The 22,416-nt window shown below is 45.4% G+C and overlaps 1 protein-coding gene across 3 annotated transcripts; it reads right to left on the reverse strand.

Moving 5' to 3' along the window:
• Positions 1–2,165: 2,165 nt before the first annotated feature.
• med22 (mediator complex subunit 22) lies at positions 2,166–21,201 on the reverse strand. Of its 3 annotated transcripts, none has more exons than XM_060841651.1 (5): positions 21,116–21,201; positions 18,460–18,583; positions 14,796–14,876; positions 11,747–11,955; positions 2,166–3,174 (listed from the first exon to the last, which is right to left on the reverse strand). In XM_060841651.1, exons 2-5 carry the CDS (start codon positions 18,580–18,582, stop codon positions 2,940–2,942), a joined length of 648 nt encoding a protein of 215 aa, XP_060697634.1. In that variant the 5' UTR covers position 18,583; positions 21,116–21,201; the 3' UTR covers positions 2,166–2,939. The 3 variants fall into 3 exon arrangements, with proteins under 3 accessions (XP_060697634.1, XP_060697633.1, XP_060697635.1); XM_060841650.1 differs by having other exon boundaries at positions 2,166–3,180; XM_060841652.1 differs by lacking the exon at positions 2,166–3,174 and having other exon boundaries at positions 6,508–11,955.
• Positions 21,202–22,416: the final 1,215 nt, after the last annotated feature.

Below are 22,416 nucleotides of genomic sequence, written 5' to 3' on the forward strand. Positions count from 1 at the left end.
TGTGGAACCGAGTGCTACAGAGGGCTGTGGAGGCCAAATCAATAAGTGTCTTTTAGACAGAGATAGGCTGCCGATTGGTAAGGGGATCAAAAGTTACTGGGGAAGGCAGGAGAGCAGGACTAAGAAACTTATCAACCAAATTTGAATAGCAGAGCAGACTTGAAAGGGCAAGCGGCCTCACTCTGCTCCTAGCCCCACATCTTCTGACATCCCAGGCCTCCCTCTGATAGTTCTAAATGACCCTAACCTCCTTGTCAATGTTTATGCCTTAACTAATAGCTTAAATCATATGATTTGGCAATTATTATTATGTGCTGCTGGGCTTTATTACTGATGTTCCATTGCCCTTATTAGGTAATTGTGGAACTTTCCCTTCAATCAACGCAGGAAGCAACTGATTTGCCATTTTATTGAGCTATCAATCACACCCTGGGACTGGAGTTACATATAGACTGGGTCAGGCTGGCAGGTGGCTACCCATGAAAGGACTTCAGTGGGATGATAATTCAGTATCATTCTCACAAGCATATACAGAAGGCCACTTGGCCCATCTAGTCTTCTCCCCCATTTCAATAATATCATGGCTGATAAGTATACAGTTTCAAATCCATTCTCCTGTCAACCTCCAATGACCTTTGACCCTTTCATTAGCAAGGAATCCACCTTCCTCAGTCTTGAAAATACTCAAAGATGCCATCAGTCCCATGGGGAATGATCCTCACAGCAGGAAATTCTCACTTGTCTTTAATGGGAGACACCTTGATGTTAAACTGTGTCCCTGTCTCACTCAGGACACCATACTTTCAGTATCCATTTTCAAGTCCCCTCAGGATCTTATCGGTCTTAGTAAGTTCACTTCTTGTTCTTCTAATCTACAATACGGTGGTTTCAGACCCACTCTATCCAACCTTTCCTCATTACCTATCTCCTCCATCACACACATCAATACAGTCCCTCTAGAGGTGGTCTCAACAATGCCCTAAACACCACCAGTAAAATCTTCCTACATATTTCCCCCATTCCTCTCGCAATAAATGACAACACTCCATTTTGTCTTCCTAATCACTTGCTGTTCCTCCATATTAACTTTGTGATTTGTGTACCAGGGAACCAGATACTCAAAATTATGCAACCCATCTCCATTTAAATCGTCATTATCACTTATTCCTGCAAAAGTGGACACATTCACATTTTCCCACATTATACTCCATCTGTGATTTGTTTACATACTCACATTCGATTAGATTCGATTAGATTCCCTACAGTGTGGAAACAGGCCCTTCGGCCCAACAAGTCCACACCGACCCGCCGAAGCGCAACCCACCCATACCCCTTACCTAACACTACGGGCAATTTAGCATGGCCAATTCACCTGACCCGCACATCTTTGGACTGTGGGAGGAAACCGGAGCACCCGGAGGAAACCCACGCAGACACGGGGAGAATGTGCAAACTCCACACAGTCAGTCGCCTGAGGCGGGAATTGAACCCAGGTCCCTGGCGCTGTGAGGCAGCAGTGCTAACCACTGTGCCACCGTGCCGCCCTAACATCTATAGCTGTTTGCAGCCTCATATGACCTTCTCATAACTTCATTTCCTACTTACCTTTGTCTCTTTGGGAAATTAAGCAACTATACCTTCCACCCCTTTGTCCACGTTTACTGATGCCAGATTTATAGTCCCAGGCCTTTTCAAAACTGAACTAAAATTCTCAAGCTGCCCTTATTTGCTAGATTCCAAGGTTCCCACTGTCCAGAAACAGGACAGTCCTGTGGAATTGGCAGCGGACCGTTTAGAACATGATGTGATGCTTTCTTGTGTGATCTTTTAAAAAACACCAAGTCAGAAAGTCAGAGATTTTTTGCTCTCATTTGGAAAGGCAGGTAACTTTGGAAGAAAGAATCTGCTGAAGGCTTTTAAGAGATTAAGAGGTGGATTTTACAACTTAATAGCAATCGTTGCTGCTCATTGTCTAGCAACAGCCTCTGGACTGAAGTGTTGCTTTTTTCAGACTGTGGCAGCTTTGTTACATCTTCGACTGGGTTACATAAATTAAACCCACTCAAAATTCACAATCATCAACATTGCAATACCACTCCAACAACTGACAGAAAACAAAACAGACAAACGTGTCAGATTTAAGTTTACTAACAAATTCAAGCCTTACAGAATGCGACTTAGTATGTACAATTCCTGTTACCGTGTCAAACTAAAACTTCCTGTTGCTTTAAAAAAATGTTCTGCTAATCTGACAAGGTCAGGCCATGTCATTTAATACTGTTCTGGTTTACAATGAGGTTGGTTAGTGCTACACAGTTCATTGTAATGTCCATCTATTTCTAGAACTTACTACTTGCCTAGCATTCTCTCATTTAAATAGTTCACCTCCGAGAGAAACCCTCTTTCACCTTTACCCCTTGTCTATATTAGACAGACCCCTCCCATTCATACAACACATGCTCAGTCAACAAGGGAAATTGATGTCGAACTAGATTGCAAGCTAAAAAATACTTTTCAAAAACAAAGTTGAAAATGTGTGCTGGATGGCTGGATGGGGGTCTCCCAGTGCCAGGAGATGCAGAGAGTGAAACCGGTCGATGGGTTCATTTCACCACTTCCTGCCACCTCACCCATACAACCATATATGGAGACAACAGGCTTCATCAGATGTTGGTGGGTCAGTCTAGTTTGGGCACTGTACACCTGTAAGATGCCATTTCCTTTAAATTTTCCACAATTCCTGTCAAACACAACTAGTATAGATCGGGTCAAGCAGTGTGTGAAGTTATATTGTTGTGGTGTCTGATTATTCCAGTGTATCTGAGGTCCTGAGCTGACCCATCATGAAGGGAGGAGATACAGTTAGGACTGGACAGTGTGCTGTTCATTTCCTGACCAGCCTCTGTCTGCTGCTACTCCCCTCCCCACCCACACTGTCCTCAAACGGGATCAGTGCTCCCTGAGCTGTGTCCGTTCACCTGTGGTTGGGTGGTGGCATTGCTCAGAGCCACTCTGCCATTAGACTCTCCTGCAACTGTTGACGCAGACCCGGCCATCTCCGTCACCATCTCCTCTTCGGGTGTGACCACCCCCTCCTCCTCCTCTTCCTCTTCCTCCTCCTCCTCCCCTCTCCGGTATGCTTCACAAAGTGGGAGGTCAGCACCATCCCACAGGCTGTAGCTTGGCCAGGAAAAAACATGGTATTAAGAAAGAAGGGGAAAGGATGCAAGAACAAGTCAAGAGTACAACAAAACATCAAGGCTGTTAGTGACAAAGAAAGGTGTGCTGGCATTTTATGGTGCCTTTAATAAAATGCTTCACAGCCAATGAGTGCACAGCAAGATCCCACAATGAGCAATGTGATAATGACCAGATCAGCAGTCTGAGTGACAAGTTAATGGCTAACTATCATCCCAGGAACACTGGGGAGATTGCTTGAGTTCCACTTCTCTGTAAAACCTTTGGATTTTTTACACCACCTGACAGGTCAGATGTGGCCTCAGCTTAATTGCTCTAGTCCGTGTGGACCCTCTGACAGCATGGCCTCTCCCTTAGCACTCACCCTCCACTGTCTTGCCCTTTCTCCATAACCCATAATTCCCTAAATGATCAAAAATCTATCTTAGAGTTAAATATCCACAAGTAATCTGTCCCTATAGCTCTCTGTGGTAAGGAGTTCCACAGACACACAACCATCAGAGAAAAAAAATCCCTCCTCATCTCAATCTTAAATTGATGCCTTTTTATTCTGAGACTGTACCCTCTGGTCCAGACTCGCCCATGAAGGGAAACATCCTTTCAGCATTGACCCTGGATAACCCCTTAAGATACCTATTTGTTTCAATGAGAACAACACTCATTCTTCTAAACTCCAGTCAGTAGAGTCTCAATTTGTTCAACCATTGTTTTTAAGATACTCTCTCTCTCTATTAATGAGTTTTGAGAAGATTTGTAGCTCAGGTTGAGGTTCTGGATGTAGATTTGCTCATTGAACCTCCGAATGAAGCACTGGTGGTGTAGCCCGCTTTCTAGTGATATGTAGGAGCTTCTGTGGGTTGGTGATGTCATTTCCTGTGAACATTTCCTATGGTGATGTCATTTTTTGTTCTTTTTCTCGGGGTTGGTAAATGGGAGCCAAATCAATGTGTTTGCTGATAAGAGTTCCAGTTGGGACAACTCCTAGGACAAGCCAAACAGAGACATGCACGAGAATTCCTAGAAGCATGGCATTCCAACTGGAACTCTATCAACAAACACACTGACTTGGCTCCCATTTACCACCTCCGAGAAAAAGAACAAGAAATGACATCACCATAGGAAATGTTGTCACCTCAGGAAATTACATCACCAACCCAAGGAAACTCAAATATATAACTAGAAAGCAGGCTACACCACCAGTGCTTCATTTGGAAGCAGACTGAAGATGTTACCTAGTATGGTGATGAAACATCTGAAAACAAACCTTCCAGCTTAGCGAGAAAACCTACATCCAGATTCTCTCTCATCCAAGTGAATTGTCTCTGCCCCCTCCAATGAAATGACATCTTTTCTTAAATAAAGGACTAAAACTGCTGACAGTACTCCAGATGTGGTCTCCCCAGAGCCTTGTACAGTTGTAGTAAGACTTCCCTACTCTTATACTCCAACCCCCAACACTCCATGATGCTTCCTGATTACTGCTACTCGTGTGTTTGCTTGCTGTGTTTTGTGTACAATTCCCTGCCCCAAATCCCTGTGTTGCAGCTTTCTACAGTTTTTTCCCCATTTAAATAATAATGTGTTCTTTAGTCTCCCAAAATATACAACTTCACATCTGCCCGAATTAATCTCCATTTGCCAACATTTTGCCCAATTACTTGTCAATATATCTCTGCCAACAGTTTGTAATATTCTTGTAATTCACTTGCAGCCTTTTTTAAAAAAAAGCTTGTTTGCAAACTTGGCTACAGTAGATTCCCATCCTTCCCCAAGTCATTAACATATATTGTAAACAGCTGTAGCCCCAGCACTGATCCCTGTGGAATCCACTAATCACTGGTTGCCAACCTGAGGATCCCCTTATTCCCACTCGCTTCTTCCTGCCCATGAGCCAATTCCCTATTCATACCAATATACTACCCGGAACACCATGGACTCAAGAAAAGCCTTATCAAATGCCACCTGGAAATCCAAGTATTTATTATTGGGTTCCCTTTACCTACCCTGTATTGTTACCTCTCAAAACAACTAATAAGTAATGCCTTTATTCAAATACTCACACTTGGGTTTTCAACTCTCTCCATGGTCTCAAACTCATCCCAAATACCCCATTTGGACCCAGAACCCTCCAATAATTCTGAAGTCCTCAGTTCAATCAGCTGGGCTTTCTGATTTATAGACACTCAGTTCTAGAATTCTCTGCTTGAACTGCTCTGTACCTCCTGTCCCGACATGTTACTCCTAAAATTTCTCTTTTTGACTGGGCTTTTTATGAACAGACCTAATATTGCTGTGAAAGACCAGGAGATGTAGAACCATGTGGCTCAGTGTCAAACTTGATTTGTAACAATCCTGCAAAACACTTTTGGCTGTTTTATTACATAAAAGGCACAATATAAATGCAATTTGTTGTTGAATGTGGATTTGCTTTAGAAAATGAGCCATACAACAATACAGGCCAAATGAAAATTCCCAGGACAGGTACAGCATTGCTTCATATGATTCCTAAGTTCCCTATACACTGCAATGAAATACTCTCAGCACAAGGCCAGTACAGGGTTAGATACAGAGTAAAACTCCCTCTATTCTTTTCAACAGAAAGTAAAGCTCCCTCCACACTGTTCCTATCAAACACTCCCAGGATAAGGACAGTATGCGGTTAGATAAAGAGTAATGCTCCCTATTGACTATCCCCAAACACACTCAGGACAGGTACAGCACAGCATTAGATACAGCTCCCTCTACTCTTAACAGTAAGTTAACCTCTCTCTAAATTGTCCCCAACACTCCCATATCAGAGACAATAGCGTTAGATATAGAATAAAGTTCCCTCTACTCTTTTAACCTTTCCTCGACACTGTCCCCAAATACTCCCAAGGTAGGTACAGTGGTGATAACTAAGAAGGATCACACATCTGACTGATAACCACCAGAAATTGGTCAGTATTTGTAACTCTAACCCTGAAATCAACAAGTGTCAATACTCATGACCCTCTTCTTCTTCCTAGTAACGATCCCCCAACCCAGCACAGCCGGAGGACAGGAGCTGGTCTGCTCAGCTTGGTTACACTCCAGGCAGTGTTTTCGCTGACTGAAATCTTCCAAGGATCTGGTCTGTGATTAAAAGGATATTTTAATTTAATTGATAAATGGCTAGTGTTTGAAAGGCAGCAGAAGCAAATAGCAGGTGCAAAGCTGAGGAATGCCAATGAGTTGATGTGAAACAGAAAGACAGAGATTGGTGATTATATGTTTTGACTTTTATTTAGGAAGTATTTAAAATGCTGACTCGTTAAAGTGAGAGACTGGAATGTTTAATCGAATGAAGGATGCGGTTTTTAAATTTATATATAAATCTTAAAGCAAAAATAAACATAAGTACAGATATAAAAACAAATTTCATCTTGAAAATGTTGGGAACAGTGAACAAGGCACAATGACAATTATTAAATGAAACACTCACTATTGCAAGGCTCAATAAGTAAAAACAGATCGCAGTTTTAGTCCACACTCAATCATTGTAGCTCTGGGTGGGAGATTGAGTGACAACACCTTTTTAGATTAAAGCATGCATTTAACAGAAATGGATTCAATTACACATGAAGGAGGTGGTCACATTGATTTGAAATGGCTCATTTGGCTGAAAGGGGTTAGGGGCGTGGGATGGATACAGTTTGGGATTCTCTGACGATGATGCATCAGTGAAAGCCAGTGGCAGTTCTGCATTCTCACCTCTCCATGTCAATGTGCGTGTTTCTGTCATAACTATTTGACTGTGTGGTATCACAGCTAAACCCAACCTGATTGTTGCTAAATTGTGGACATGAGTGTGCACGTGGGAGGATTCACTAAAACTGGGGCAACACGATGGTTCAGTGGTTAGCACTGCTGCTTCACAGCACCAGTGACATGGGTTCGATTCCCACCTCGGGTGACTGTGCAAACTCCACACAGACATTCCCCCCAGGGTATTGCATAGGTTTCCTCTGGGTGCTCCGGTTTCCTCCCACAATCCAAAGATCTGCAGGTTACGTGATTTGGTCATGTTAAATTGCCCATAGTAAGGGGTAAATATAGGGTGGGGGAATGGGTCTGGGTGGGTTGCTCTTCAGAGCATCAGGACTTGTTGGACCAAATGGCCTGTTTCCACACTGTAGGGAATCTAATCTAATCTAAAAGCTGATCAGGAATGGGAGCTCTGGCTGGGCTCCTCTCCTCCTAGCCCATTTCCCTCACTAGCTCAGGCACACGGCGTAGTTTTTAGTTTCTGATGCAGCCACAGTGGAACCCGTGAACTCAACTCAGGTTGGAACCTGGCCTCTCCATAATCTAGTGGTTGCAAACTGATCCTGAACCCAGTGGCCCAGAACAGAGGCTTCAGCAGAGGCACACAGTTACTCTTTGATTCCCAATGAAGCAAAGTTACTCACTGAACATTTGGGACTGTGATAAGACCTTAAACTGTAGAGAATGATATTACAAGCTACACACGGACAATTGCAGAAATGTACAGTGAACATACTAAAGGGGAATATTATGAGATGTATATATAACACAACAGATTATTACAGGATGTGTGGAGAATATCCTGGCATGTACAGTTAATTTAGACTGATATATTTATGAAAGGTAACACTGAAACATGACATGATGTGTGTATAAACAAGGAACGAGTAGGCCATTCAGCCCTTTAAGCCTGCGCTGCCATTAAGCTCATGGTTGATCTGATTTTAACCTCGACTCTGCATTCCTCCTGATTATCGTTCATTCCCTTGATAATCCAGAATCTAATCTGACTTAAAGATTCTGCACTCGTTGCCCTTCAGGGAATTCCAAATATTCTCAATCTCAGAAAAGTTTCCTCCTGTTTTAAATGGGCAACTCCTTGTTTTTAAGCTATAACCCCATTTCTAGATTCTCCCACAATAGGAAACGCCCTTTCCACATCTACCCAGTCAAGTCCCCTCAGGATCTTATAAATTCCAAATAAGTCACTTTTGACTCTTCCAAACTCTAAAGGATAGAGGCCGAGCCTGTCTAATCTTTTCTTGGAAGGCAAGCTGCTCATTCCAGGCAAAAGCCTGGCAAAGATTAGAGAGGTGCTGGAAAGGCACAGCAGGTCAGGCAGCATCTGATGAGCAGGAAAATCAACGTTTCGGGCAGGAGCCCTTCATCAGGAAATACCTGGAAAGCCTAGTAAACCTTAACTCTGAATTGCTTCCAACACATTAACATCCGTTCTTAAGGGCAGTGACCAGTGTTACACACAATACTCCTGATATTGTCTAACCTTTGTCCTCACAACTGAAGCATAAGCTCCCTCCTCTTGTTTTCAGTTCCCCTCGCTGTAAAACACAGCATTTGATTAGCTTTCCAGATTACTTGCTGTGCTTACACACTAACCTGCTGTGATTCTGCACTTGGACACCCACACCCCTCTGCATCCTATGACTCTGCAACCTTTCTTAGATGATATGTTCCGTTTTATTATTTCTACCAAAATGTATAATCTCATACTTTCCCATATTGCACTCTATCTGCCAGATCTTTACCCACTCACTTAACCTACTTATATCCCTTTGTCCTCTTCACAACTCACTTTCCTATCTTTGCATCGTCAGTAAATTTAACTACCAAACCTTCTGTCTCTTTATCCAAATCGTTTATATAAACGAAAGAGAAGAGGCCAGTCAGTCAAGCTTCAACCTTCCTTTCCATTTTATTACCATCCACAACATGAGCTTCTATTTTCTGGAACAGTCTTTGATGTGGCACCTTATCAAATGCTTTCAGTAAACCTCAGCACAACATTGCTATTGGATTCACTTTACCCACTGTATAGGTGACTTGTTAAAAAGAGTTCCATTAATTAAACGTGATTTCCCTTTGACCAAATGATGTTGGCTCTGCCTAATTACCTTGACCTATTGCAGGCAATAGCAACTTCATAAGTTACAGTGCTAATATTATGGGATGTGATAAAGTCATTGAGGTCACCAGCATGGAAACAGGCCCTTCGGTCTAACCCACCCATGCTGCCCAGTTTTCACAATTAACCTAGTCCCATTTATGTTTGGTCCATGTCCCTCCATACCTAGCCGCTTCACGTACCTGTCTAAATGTTCCTTAAATGATGAAATCGTACTCGCTTCCAGCACTACCTCTGACAGCCCGTTCCACACACTTACCACCCTGTGTGAACCAGTGCTCATCTGGTCCGTTTTGTATCTCTCCCCTCTCACCTTAAACCCATGCCATCTAGTTTTAGACTCCCTTAACATAGGGAAAAGCTATTAGAAGAAAGAGCAATACAGTACCAGAACAGGCCCTTTGGTACTCATTTTGACTAAAACTGTCTTCAGTTACACGATCTCTATTCCTCTGTTTTCCTATTCACGCTTCCAGGTGATTCTTGAATGCTGCGATTGTGTCTGCTTCCACCCCCTCCTCTGGCAGCACGATTGTGTCTGCTTCCACCCCCTCCTCTGGCAGCACATTCCAGGCACTCCCCACCCTTTGTGAGAAAAACCTCCCTCACACTTCTCTTTTAAACTTCCTGCCCTGCACCTTGACCGTTACCCCCTAGTAATTCACCCCTCCATCCTGAAGTGTCGTGTGGTGACCAGAATTGTACACAATTTCTAAGCATGGCCTACTTGGAAATTGTGTACAATTCTAAAGTTAGGCCATAAGACCATAAGACATAGGAGCAGAAATTAGGCCATTCGGCCCATTGAGTCTGCTCCACCGTGAATCATGGCTGACAAATTTCTCAACCCCATTTGTCCGCTTTCTCCCTTGATACTCAAGAATCTATCTATCTATCTATCTATCTATCTATCTATCTCAGTCTTTACTATAATCAATGACTTGGTTTCCACAGCCTTCTGTGGCAGTGAATTCCATAGATTCACCACTCTCTGGCTGAAGAAGTTCCTCCTTATCTCCATTCTATATCCTGCTGTATCCTCTGACAATTCTCCTCACTACCTGACCATCAATCTGTGTGACATCTGTAAACTTACTAATTAGACCAGCTACATTTTCCTCCAAATCATTTCTGTTGACTACTAGCAGCAGAGGCCCCAGCACTGATCCTTGTGGAACACCACCAGTCACAACCCTCCAATGTGATAAGAATCCTTCCACCACTACCCTCTGTCTCCTATGTTTAAGCCATCTTACTTCACGATCCCTTTATTAATATGTGGTAGTCAGAAGGAGTTGGATCATTACAAATAATGAGAGATACTTGGCAGTGGGAAGGGAAGGAAGGGATTCTGAATTAGACAATTCTGGGCCATCCTCCATCTTCAAAAGAACTATAGTGCAGAGACTCAATGCATATTGGAGAAAATGTTGATGGTTGTTGAAGTGATTATCATATAAATAATAACACAGTCAGTCACAATACATCATTTAACTTATTATCTTCATGTGAAGGAACTGTGCATCATTAAGGCCAGTGTTATATTACTTCAAACAAATAGAAAAATGTTTCCTCGTCAAATCTGACACAGAAGATTAGACTTGAGAAGTTTAAAGTCTGATAAACAGGGTGCTTGTACATTCATAATGTGCATGAATATCACGTTGTAGAAAAGCTAATATAAAATTTGAGATAAATAGAATCTCTTTACTAAATTGGGTAATGATTCTTTACAATAAAATTCCAGTTTATGGAGTAAAATTTCTCAGATTCTTACTGCAGTAAAAGCTGAGCAGACACTATCGCCCAATTATAAACACCTTATTTGGTTCAACATTAAAGGAGCACCTTTATAGTCCCTGATACACATAAGATGGCAGTAAGGGCAGATTCCAACAGGAGATGCTGCAGCACAGGGGGATGCTTCACAAATTGCACTTAAGGATGTTTTAGTGAAATGTGTAGTGCCTGGGAATGTTTCATGTTTTGCTAATTGGTGAGTACTATTGTGCAGATTGCATTTAAAAAAACAGTTGCTTGGAGACATTTTGGGATGTTAGGGTTTGACTTGTGAGGAATGAATTAAATCAACGGCAATAGACACGTGGTGGGGAGACTCCATCAGTTCCCCAAAATGATTTACAATCAGGAATTGGGAATTTGTTCTGTAAAGAAGGGAAGAGGTACAAATGAATGGAACCACCATCTGCCCAGCCCCATCCTTCCCAACACCTGATGTAATATTTGGGGTCTGGTAGATCAGGATCAATCTCAACTGAAGATGAGCTGGAAAGAGTATTAAACAGCCTCAACTAGAGCCCAAAGTCAACCCATGTCACAATGAAAAGAGAAAGACTCGCATTTCTATTAAGTAAAAAGAAGCAGCTTAACAACAGAGGTACAGCCTCACCTATATACCATGGAACTGAGGAGTATTATAGTGTGGGATTAGAATTGTTACCGTTTGAGGAGGTTAGTGAGAGATTAGGAGTGTGTTACAGTGTAAGTGAATGAGGCTGGCTCACATTGTGGTTATGTCAGTGGTAAAAGGCACTCTGTTGTGCTTGCTCAGGGAACATTCTGGAGGCTGTGCCGAGGACAGTTGTGTGTTATTTGTACCTGGAGGAGTAATATTCTTCTTCCAGCTCATACAGATCGACTGCAATCTCGTCTCTCAGGGTAATCAATTTCTTGTCACATTCTTCCTGCAGATTTCGTAGTTGTTGCTTCCGCTGATTAATGGCTTCATTCACCGAGGGAAAGTCATTCAGGATCAAGAACTGTTTCAGGTCTGACACCAGCTTCATCAAAGACTCACCAGCACGCACCTAACACCAGGGCAGCAGATACACATGAGGCAAAATCATGGACTGTGCCATGAGAGAAGGTGTGATAAAGAATACTACACAAAATAAACAGCATTTAATGTACAGAGTAACATATTACCACAAACATGATGGGAACCTGGAGGGAATGGAGTGCCACAGGGATCAGAGCTGGGCCCACACTGCTTATGCAATGTTTTATAGCAATAACTTGGGTGAGGGTGATCATCAGTGTGGAGTTACCTCCAGGTGCTCCGGTTTCCTCCCACAGTCCAAAGCTGTGCAGGTTAGGGTGGATTGGCCATGCTGAATTGCTCTATAGTGTCCAGGCACGTTCAGGCTAGGTGGATTAGCCAGGGGAAATGCAGGGTTACAGGAATAGATAAGGTGGGGGCTGGGTGGGATGCTCTTTGGAGGGTCGGTGTGAACTCGATGGGCCAAATGGCTTCTTTCTACACTAGGGATTCTATGAATATGACAGCTATGTTTGCTGATGTTACCAAAGTAGGCAGGAAAGAAAATTGTAAAGAGGTCATAGAGTCTGCAAAGGGATATAAATACATTCAGAGAATGGGCAAAATTTTATAAGAATTTGGAAAATGCAAATATCTGCTTTATTTGACAGCATAGAAAGCAGTTACCATTTAAATGGAGAGAGATTGTGGAACTCTGGAACATTAATCAAACACAGTCGTTATGCAGGTACAGAAAGTGATTAGGAAGGCAAATGGAATATTGAGGTTTATTTCAGGACAAGTGAAATATAAATATTGGGATGTTTATTGCAGCTTACAGATACAAATCTGGAGTCCTGTGTATTGTTGTGGTCTCTATTTGAAAGGAAAACTGCATTAGAAGATCAGAGAAGATTCACTCCACTCATTACAGAACTAACACAGTTATCTTTTCATAACTTCTGGTTATTTACACACAGTCACCAAGCAACAATACTCACCAGACATTCACTTACCTGCTTCCCTTTGGTGTCACACCTCTGTTTTCTCTTCAAATATCATCTTGGAGTCCGAGATGCAGAGGCTCCTGTATCTCCTCAATCAATTCCAGCCACACCAAACTGTTGGTAATACCGAGACCCCCACCAGAGTCTGTGCCAATTGGGACCCATACCCCAGTCACAGTGTGTGCATATTGAATGCGCATGTATGCATGTATGAACGAGTGAATGAATCAACAAGCGAATGAATGGGTTATCTGTAATCCAATCAGAGTCTGTGCGTGTGGAATCCCGGCCCCGGCCAGAGTCTGTGCGTGTGGAGTCCCTGCCCCAGCCAGAGTCTGTGCGTGTGGAGTCCCTGCCCCAGCCAGAGTCTGTGCGTGTGGAATCCCTGCCCCGGCCAGAGTCTGTGCGTGTGGAATCCCTACCCCGGCCAGAGTCTGTGCGTGTGGAATCCCTATCCCGGCCAGAGTCTGTGCGTGTGGAATCCCTATCCCGGCCAGAGTCTGTGCGTGTGGAGTCCCTGCCCCAGCCAGAGTCTGTGCGTGTGGAATCCCTGCCCCAGCCAGAGTCTGTGCGTGTGGAATCCCTGCCCCAGCCAGAGTCTGTGCGTGTGGAATCCCTGCCCCAGCCAGAGTCTGTGCGTGTGGAATCCCTGCCCCAGCCAGAGTCTGTGCGTGTGGAATCCCTATCCCAGCCAGAGTCTGTGCTTGTGGAATCCCTATCCCAGCCAGAGTCTGTGCGTGTGGAATCCCTGCCCCAGCCAGAGTCTGTGCGTGTGGAGTCCCTGCCCCAGCCAGAGTCTGTGCGTGTGGAATCCCTATCCCGGCCAGAGTCTGTGCGTGTGGAATCCCTATCCCGGCCAGAGTCTGTGCGTGTGGAGTCCCTGCCCCGGCCAGAGTCTGTGCGTGTGGAGTCCCTGCCCCAGCCAGAGTCTGTGCGTGTGGAGTCCCTGCCCCAGCCAGAGTCTGTGCGTGTGGAGTCCCTGCCCCAGCCAGAGTCTGTGCGTGTGGAGTCCCTGCCCCAGCCAGAGTCTGTGCGTGTGGAGTCCCTGCCCCAGCCAGAGTCTGTGCGTGTGGAGTCCCTGCCCCAGCCAGAGTCTGTGCGTGTGGAGTCCCTGCCCCAGCCAGAGTCTGTGCGTGTGGAATCCCTGCCCCAGCCAGAGTCTGTGCGTGTGGAATCCCGGCCCCAGCCAGAGTCTGTGCGTGTGGAGTCCCTGCCCCAGCCAGAGTCTGTGCGTGTGGAGTCCCTGCCCCAGCCAGAGTCTGTGCGTGTGGAGTCCCTGCCCCAGCCAGAGTCTGTGCGTGTGGAGTCCCTGCCCCAGCCAGAGTCTGTGCGTGTGGAGTCCCTGCCCCAGCCAGAGTCTGTGCGTGTGGAGTCCCTGCCCCAGCCAGAGTCTGTGCGTGTGGAGTCCCTGCCCCAGCCAGAGTCTGTGCGTGTGGAGTCCCTGCCCCAGCCAGAGTCTGTGCGTGTGGAGTCCCTGCCCCAGCCAGAGTCTGTGCGTGTGGAGTCCCTGCCCCAGCCAGAGTCTGTGCGTGTGGAATCCCTGCCCTAGCCAGAGTCTGTGCGTGTGGAGTCCCTGCCCTAGCCAGAGTCTGTGCGTGTGGAGTCCCTGCCCCAGCCAGAGTCTGTGCGTGTGGAATCCCTGCCCCGGCCAGAGTCTGTGCGTGTGGAGTCCCTACCCCAGCCAGAGTCTGTGCGTGTGGAATCCCTACCCTAGCCAGAGTCTGTGCATGTGGAATGCAAACTCCAGGGATAGTCAGTATGTGAGTGAGACCTGTACCCCAGCCAGAGTTTACATGTATGAAACAGAACACACCAAGGTAGTTTGATTAAAAAAAGTCACACAGAGACTGAACAGCATGCATTTGATCCATGCAATACTTACAATGTTTGCTGCTCTCACATGCATCTCATAGTGATCTTGTTCACACTGTGTCGCCCGGGATACCTGCGTCTCATCTTCAACCTGTGATTGAAGGTTCAGCTTACGGTGAACACTTATCACAGTGTCTTAGGAACATTATATTAAGCCTCTGACCATTGCTTTAACACACAGTTCCAAGCTGGCTGCTGGACTCCCAGTTTGATCATTGTGTGGATCATGGTACTAAGGGGAGTAAGTACAGCAATAGCAGGAGGCCATTCATCTCTTAAAAATCTGATACCCTATTCAATCAGATGAGGAGTGATTCGCATCTCAAACAGAGCAAGGGACTAATAAACTGCACAGGAATCCAGGGTTTAACGTGTCAAGGCTTCAATTCCTGATTGTCACAAGAACAGGAGAAATTAAAATGATAAAACATTTGAATATTTGCTGTGGTCCCAATAATTTGAGACCTGTGTGTGTAAGACTTAAAACATTGTTCTATCCAAAGCTCAGGACTCACTCAGAGAAATACTTTTCTCTGGGAAAGGATGGAACGCACAGGTTGAAATGTTTAAGCTAATCAATGTGGAGGTTTGAGATATTAGAGCTAAATGGCTGCAGGGGATCTGGATTGGGAACTAAATATCCAAGGGATATACACCTTATCAAAAAGGCAGGCAGGTTGGCAGATGGGATAGGGTTGCCTTACCAGTAAGAAAGTAAATTAAATCAATAGCAAGAAATGACAATAGGGTCAGATGATGTACAATCTGTGTGGGTAGAATTAAGGAACCGCGAAGGTAAAGGGAGCCCATAATGGGAGTTTGTACAGGCCTCCAAACTGTAGTTAGGATGTGGGACAAAAGATACACCAGGAGATAGAAAAGGTGTACAAGAAAGGCAAGGTTAGAGTGATCATGGGGGATTTCAATATGCTGGTGGACTGGGAAAATCAGGTTGGACGGGATTGGAGGCAGGTTTGGTGGGTGGGGGGGGCAGGGTGCGAGTGGGTAGGTTTGAGGGGTGGGCAGGGTTGAGCAGACTGGGGGGTGGGGGAGGAGTCTTGCATGCAGTGCTGCTGCTGCCTAGTCTCCTGAACAGGGAGGAGACTTCACAGATCAGAGAAAATCAATTAACCAAATAATCAATTATCTGAACGAAATCGTGCCTGCCCATCTCGTTCGGATAGTTGAGGTTCCTCTGTAAAGCGGCGAAGGGCAATGGAAGCCGGGGGATTGGGAGGCAAACACAGACCAACCGAGGACAACTAAAACAGAAAAAAAGGAGGGAGAAGATTAAATATGAGGGCAAGCTAAGAAAAAAGATTGCAAGAGTTCCTTTAGGCATATAAAGGGTACAAGAGAGGCAAACGTTGCCAGTCAGCTGCTGAAAAATGTCACTGTAGGAGTAGTAACGGGGAACAAGAAATGGGGGAGGAACTGAACCAATACTTTGTGTCAGTCTTCATGGGGGAAAACAGGAGTAATATCCCAAACATTCAAGAGAGTTGGAGGGCAGAGGTGAGTACGGTTGCCTTCATCAAGGAGAAGGTGCTTGAGAAACGGAAATGTCTGAAAGTGGATAAATCACCTGGACCAGATGGACTACACTCCAGAGTTCTGAAGGAGATAGCTGAAGAGATAGTGAAGGCTTTAGTAGCGACCTTTCAAGAATCACTGGAGTTAGGGAGGGTTCCAGAAGACTGGAAAATTGCTAATGTAGTCCCCCTGTTTAAGAAGGGAGTGAGGCAAAAGACAGGAAATTATAGACCGATTATCCTGACCATGGTCATTGGTAAGAGTTTGGAGTTCATTGTGAAGAATGAGATTTCTGAATATTTGAAAGTACATGGTAAAATCAGCCAAGTCAGCATGGTTTCATCAAGGGGAGATCATGCCTGACAGGTCTGTAGGAATTCTTTGAGGAGGTAATGAGTAGGTTAGGCCAAGGAGAGCCCACGGATGTTATCTACTTGGACTTCTCGAAGGTCTTTGACAAGGTGCTGCACAGGAAGTGGCTGAGTAACTTAAGAGCCCATGGTGTTAGGGGCAAGGTGCTAGCATGGATAGAGGTCTGGCAGAATGCGGTGAGTGGGATAAAAGGGTCCTTTTCAGGAAGGCAGCCGCTGACAAGTGGTGTTCCTCAAGGGTCAGCATTGGGACCGCAACTTTTCACTTTATACATTATTGATCTAGATGAAGGAAATGAGGCATTCTGGCTCAGGTTGCAGATGATACAAAGATAGGTGGAAGGAGGCAGGAGGCTGCAGAAGGTTTTAGACAGGTTAGGAGAGCGGGTAAAGAAGTGGCAGGTGGAATACAACGTGGGCAAAGTGTAAGGTCATGCACTTTGGCAGGAAGAATAGGGGCACAGACTATTTTCTAATGGGGAGAAAATTCAGAAATCTGAAGTGCATAGGGTCTTGGGAGTCTTAGTTCAGGATTCTCTGAAGGTTAACTTGCAGGTTGGTTAGGAAGGTAAATGCAAGGTTGGCCTCTATTTTGAGACAACTGAAATATAAAAGCAGGGATGTACTTCTGAGGCTTTATAAAGTTCAGATCAGACCACATTTAGAGCATTGTGGCAATTTTGGGCTCCGTATCTCAGGAAGGATGTACTGGCCCTGGAGCGGGGCCACAGGAATAAAAGGCTTAGCCATGAGGAATATTTGAGGACTCTGGGTTTATATTTGATGGGTTTAGAAGGATCGGGGGGATCCAATTTAATCTTACAGAATACTGAAAGGCCTGGATAGAGTGGACATTGGGAATATGTTTCCATTAGCAGGAGCGACTAGGACCCAAGGGCACAAGCTTGGTGTAAAAGGGAAGACCTTTTAGAACAGAAATGAGGAAAAACTTCTTCAGCCAGAGAGTAGGGAATCTATTGAGTTCACTGCCACAGAAGGCTGTGGGGGTCAGGTCATTGAGTATATTTAAGACAGAGATAGATAGGTTCTTGATTGTTAAGGGGATCAAAGATTACAGGGAGATGGTGGAAGAATGTAGTTAAGAAACTTATCAGTCATGATTAAATGGTGGAGTGGACTCAATGGGTCAAATCCTCTAATTTCTCCTCCTATGTCCTATGGTCTATTATCCCGTGGAAAGACAAGGTTAGAAGTGAGCCTGTTTTAAGGGTTTGGAATGACAGAAGTTTACAATGGGGCTAAATGTTCAGAGGTTGGTCTGAAAGGTCAGGGAAACAGGAAGGGTAAGCAAATTTTTAAAATTATCACAAAATTAGTTTTATAGACTGGCTCAGACTATCAGACTGGCACTATGTCAAATGCTCAGAGCCAATGCAGACACAATAGGCTGAGTGACCTCTCCCTGCATCAGAACAATTCTGTGATGCTGTGTTCAACTCTCAGTCACAACTGTTGTTGAAGCAAATCTCTGCATTCACTTCAAAGGAAATTGCAGAAAAAGAAACATTAAAAAAAAACGTGTAGAGGGAGTGGTGGGAAAGTTGGGGATGAGCTAATGGGCTGAATGGCCTGCTTCTGTACTAGATATTCTATACTTAGAATGTCACTGAAATACAAAGACTGTTGATTTAGTACTTAACACTACTCGGCATGAGAAATTTGATCTTCTCAAGGTAAACTGTAGGAAATTAAGAACATTTGCTCAGACCAGTGCTGCAAGCCTGGCTGGCCTGTCTTGATGCTACTTACCCGAGCACTTTTAACAATTTCTGTGAAGTTATCCAGAATAGATTTGATGTCATCTTTCAGTCTCTTGTTGTAGGACTGGAGCAGAAGCTCTTTACTCTGAGGTAGTGTTCGTTGCTGTGACATCCTGCATTGATATATAAACATTCACAAAGCAATGTTATCACAATTTGCTCAAAATCTTCTGTCGTCATTTGAAACATGCCCTCAGTGCAGGCGCACAAATGTAGGCCGCCTGCTCGTACCGGAACTAAACTGCCAAGGTTCAAGGCCTGGATCTCAGGTGCTGACAAGGAGAACGTTAAGAACACATGACTAACAGAAAGCTGCTTAGCTCTTCAAGCTTACTCTTTCATGCATCAAACCCCATATCCTTCCTGGACATCCCATAACCTTCGACTTGCTTTGTAGATCAAAAATCACTAAGACAAAGCTTCAGGTGAAATCGCTGACCACTGATTGATGGGGAAATAATCAATGTTTCCTCTAAAGTGTGTGGCCAAGCAGACACTGCTAGGATCCATACATTGGTAGAGAAATTAGAGGGAATGTAGGAGAGAACTTGAATACTAAATGATCCTCGGAAGAAAGGTTCTCACCTCTATCTTAAATGAGGGGTCATTCATTTTGAATCGTACCCCTTTGTTGTAAATTCCCTGATGAAGGCAAACATACTCTCAGCATCCACTTCGTCAAGTCACTTTACCATGTTATTTCTGAAGGATTGAAGGGGTCACCAAACTTGAAACATTAACCCTGTTTTCTCTCCATGGATGCTGCCAAACCTGCTCAGTTTCTGTAATAACTGCTGTTTTTGTTTACATAACTTCACTATTGTAACGAACCCACTTGTAAATCTTCACCGACACAAAGACACAGTAAAGTTGCCATAATCCCAGAGGACCATACGGTTGCTCTCTCATTAGAAAGAGTGAAACACGGTGAGTTTAACATGAGGGTCACCACACCTCAGTGGGGGAATGAGTTTGAGAAGGACAGTCTTTCATTGTAATCCCAGCCAATGCAGGAATTGAACCTCTGCATCGCAAACCAGCCATTCAGCCAAGCGAGTTGCAGACAGAAAAAAGACTTGGTATCAGGGGTACAAGGAAATCTGGGAAGGTAGCTCAATGATCGCTGTTTACAGGCCAAATAAACTGATGCTTCTTGCCAGGATTCGCTGTTGACCCATAAATCCTGCTCTAAACATTTTCAACTTTCTAGCAGGAGGCACTGAGCAACTCAATCATAATTTGCAAAGCCTCTTAGCTGCTGGTTAAAGGCAACAGCCAATCACATAGCTGTTGGTAGGCAGGAGGCTTTGTCATTGACAAGTGGCCATCTCACCATTGACCAGCAACTTGGTGCTGGCAGAATCTCACTGTGTTCACACCCCCTGATGCCAGCCCATCTGTAGTACTTCCATTTTTGAATGAACACAGCAGTATCATCAGAGTTTACAATGAGGAGGAGGAGTAAATTACTCGAGATGCTGACAAAGAGTTATTTAGACTGGAAATGTTAGCTTGTTTTCTCTCCATGGATGCAGTCGGACCCGCGATGATCTCCAGCATTTGTTATTTCCTGTACAACGAGGAGTGCTGGGATCTGCCACCAAACATTGCAGCAATGTCATCAACAATCAGTGGAGTTTAAAAACAGACTGTTTCTCATTTCATTCCACATCAAAAGTACAAAAAATAAAAATGTTAGTCTCTAAATATCCTGACAGTAGGGACTGATGAAGGGCTCTGGCCCGAAACGTCGAATTTCCTGTTCCTTGGATGCTGCCTGACCTGCTGCGCTTTTCCAGCAACACATTTTCAGCTCTGATCTCCAGCATCTACAGACCTCACTTTTTACTGTGATTTACAGTCAACAGCATATTCTCAGCACTGAGGGAGTGCCGCACTGTCGGAGGGTCAGTGCTGAGGGAGCGCCGCACTGTCGGAGGGTCAGTGCTGAGGGAGTGCCTCACTGTCGGAGGGTCAGTGCTGAGGGAGCGCCGCACTGTCGGAGGGTCAGTGCTGAGGGAGCGCCGCACTGTCGGAGGGTCAGTGCTGAGGGAGCGCCGCACTGTCGGAGGGTCAGTGCTGAGGGAGCGCCGCACTGTCGGAGGGTCAGTGCTGAGGGAGCGCCGCACTGTCGGAGGGTCAGTGCTGAGGGAGCGCCGCACTGTCGGAGGGTCAGTGCTGAGGGAGCGCCGCACTGTCGGAGGGTCAGTGCTGAGGGAGCGCCGCACTGTCGGAGGGTCAGTGCTGAGGGAGTGGGCACTGTCGGAGGGTCAGTGCTGAGGGAGTGGGCACTGTCGGAGGGTCAGTGCTGAGGGAGCGCCGCACTGTCGGAGGGTCAGTGCTGAGGGAGTGGGCACTGTCGGAGGGTCAGTGCTGAGGGAGTGCTGCACTGTCGGAGGGTCAGTGCTGAGGGAGTGCCGCACTGTCGGAGGGTCGGCGCTGAGGGAGTGGGCACTGTCGGAGGGTCAGTGCTGAGGGAGTGGGCACTGTCGGAGGGTCAGTGCTGAGGGAGCGCCGCACTGTCGGAGGGTCAGTGCTGAGGGAGCGCCGCACTGTCGGAGGGTCAGTGCTGAGGGAGTGCCGCACTGTCGGAGACCCCGCAATGTTTGTAAGGAGCGGTTTTGTTTGATTATTATTATTCTCACCTCAGGCGCTAAACAAATGAAGAATCCGAATCAACTCAAGTCCATCACAGGCCGCGGTTCGACCGACACCGGAAGTTCGCCTCCCGATGCCGCTGATTGGTCGTCAGGCCGTTCACGTGGGATAATCTGGATAATTGGTGTGGCCCAGTCGGATATCAATCATACCCATCTAACCAATAGGGCATGTGTTTTCAGCCACGTGACCGTCCTCTGCCATCTTGGTGAGGGCAATGTCACCAGCAGTGAGGTCACATTGAGCTGGGAGGTACATGTGACTGTGACACAAAGGCAGAGGCAATTCATTGTTAAATATCTGTTATTGTGGTTCTCTGTTCAGGACCAACAGAGCTGGTAACCCCAACAACTGATCAATACTTTCCTCATCTACATGTTCAGAGGTGGCACGTTGGCTCAATGGTCAGCACTACTGTGACACATGGGTTCGATTCCACCCTCAGGTGACTGTGTGGAGTTTGCACACTCTCCCTGTGTCTGTGTGGGTTTCCTCCGGGTGGTCCGGTTTCCTCACACAGTGCAAAGCTGTGCAGATCGCGTGAACTGGCCAGCTAAATTGCCCATCGTGTGAGGTGCATTAGTCAGAGAATGGGTCTGGATGGGTTAGTCTTCAGAGGGTTGGTGTGGTCTGGTTGGGCCGAAGGGCCTGTTTCCACACTGTAGAGGAATCTAATAACTGGACTCAAGCCTGTCCCTCCTACCTCAGAGGCAACTGCACTACCGCTGCCCCACAAGAAGCCTTCACAACTACTTGCTGTTGAAAGTCTCCAAATCTCTTATAGTTCGAGTAAATAACTTGCATCAAAAGGCCATCAAATTTAAAACCACCAAAATAAGAAATTACAGAACCACAGTGGGTTGCACTGCCATTGCCGCATAGACAGAGGCCATTTCACTCATCAGGTTCACGTACGGCAAATCAGCCAATACCTTTTTTCCCTGCTGGAATCTGTTCCATATTTATTCACTTGGAAACCCCAATGATTTCCTTTTCAAATCACTGGCAATCTCTGCTCCCAACTCATGGATAGCAGATTCCTGGCCTTCAGGAGCTCAGTACTCCTAGACGAGTGATCAGAAATGGGCTGAGTGGCAACTTAGCTGTGACTTTTTTAAAGGTTATGAATGAGTCAAGATCCATCAGAAGGCATTAAGTGTTACATGGAACAAAAAAAGACTACAAGTATCGATTCAAGTGCCCTTTAGAAACTTGAATGTTCCAAAGTTGGTCAGACCCTACTGGAGTGTTGGTACATTTTGCTGGGCAGGGGATTAGGATGGATTCC

Source organism: Hemiscyllium ocellatum, chromosome 21 (assembly GCF_020745735.1).
Source record: "Hemiscyllium ocellatum isolate sHemOce1 chromosome 21, sHemOce1.pat.X.cur, whole genome shotgun sequence".
NCBI lineage: Eukaryota > Metazoa > Chordata > Chondrichthyes > Orectolobiformes > Hemiscylliidae > Hemiscyllium > Hemiscyllium ocellatum.

What these genes read in the sequence shown, in the direction of transcription:
- med22 (XM_060841650.1), bottom strand. Translation starts at nt 18,582, where the DNA reads ATGTCACAGCAACGAACACTACCTCAGAGTAAAGAGCTTCTGCTCCAG. An exon ending in ATGTGAGAGCAGCAAACATT is followed by an intron (nt 11,956 to 14,795) that starts GTAAGTATTGCA and finishes CCCTGGTGTTAG; the next exon opens with GTGCGTGCTGGTGAGTCTTT. An exon ending in GAAGAATATTACTCCTCCAG is followed by an intron (nt 3,181 to 11,746) that starts GTACAAATAACA and finishes TTCCTGGCCAAG; the next exon opens with CTACAGCCTGTGGGATGGTG.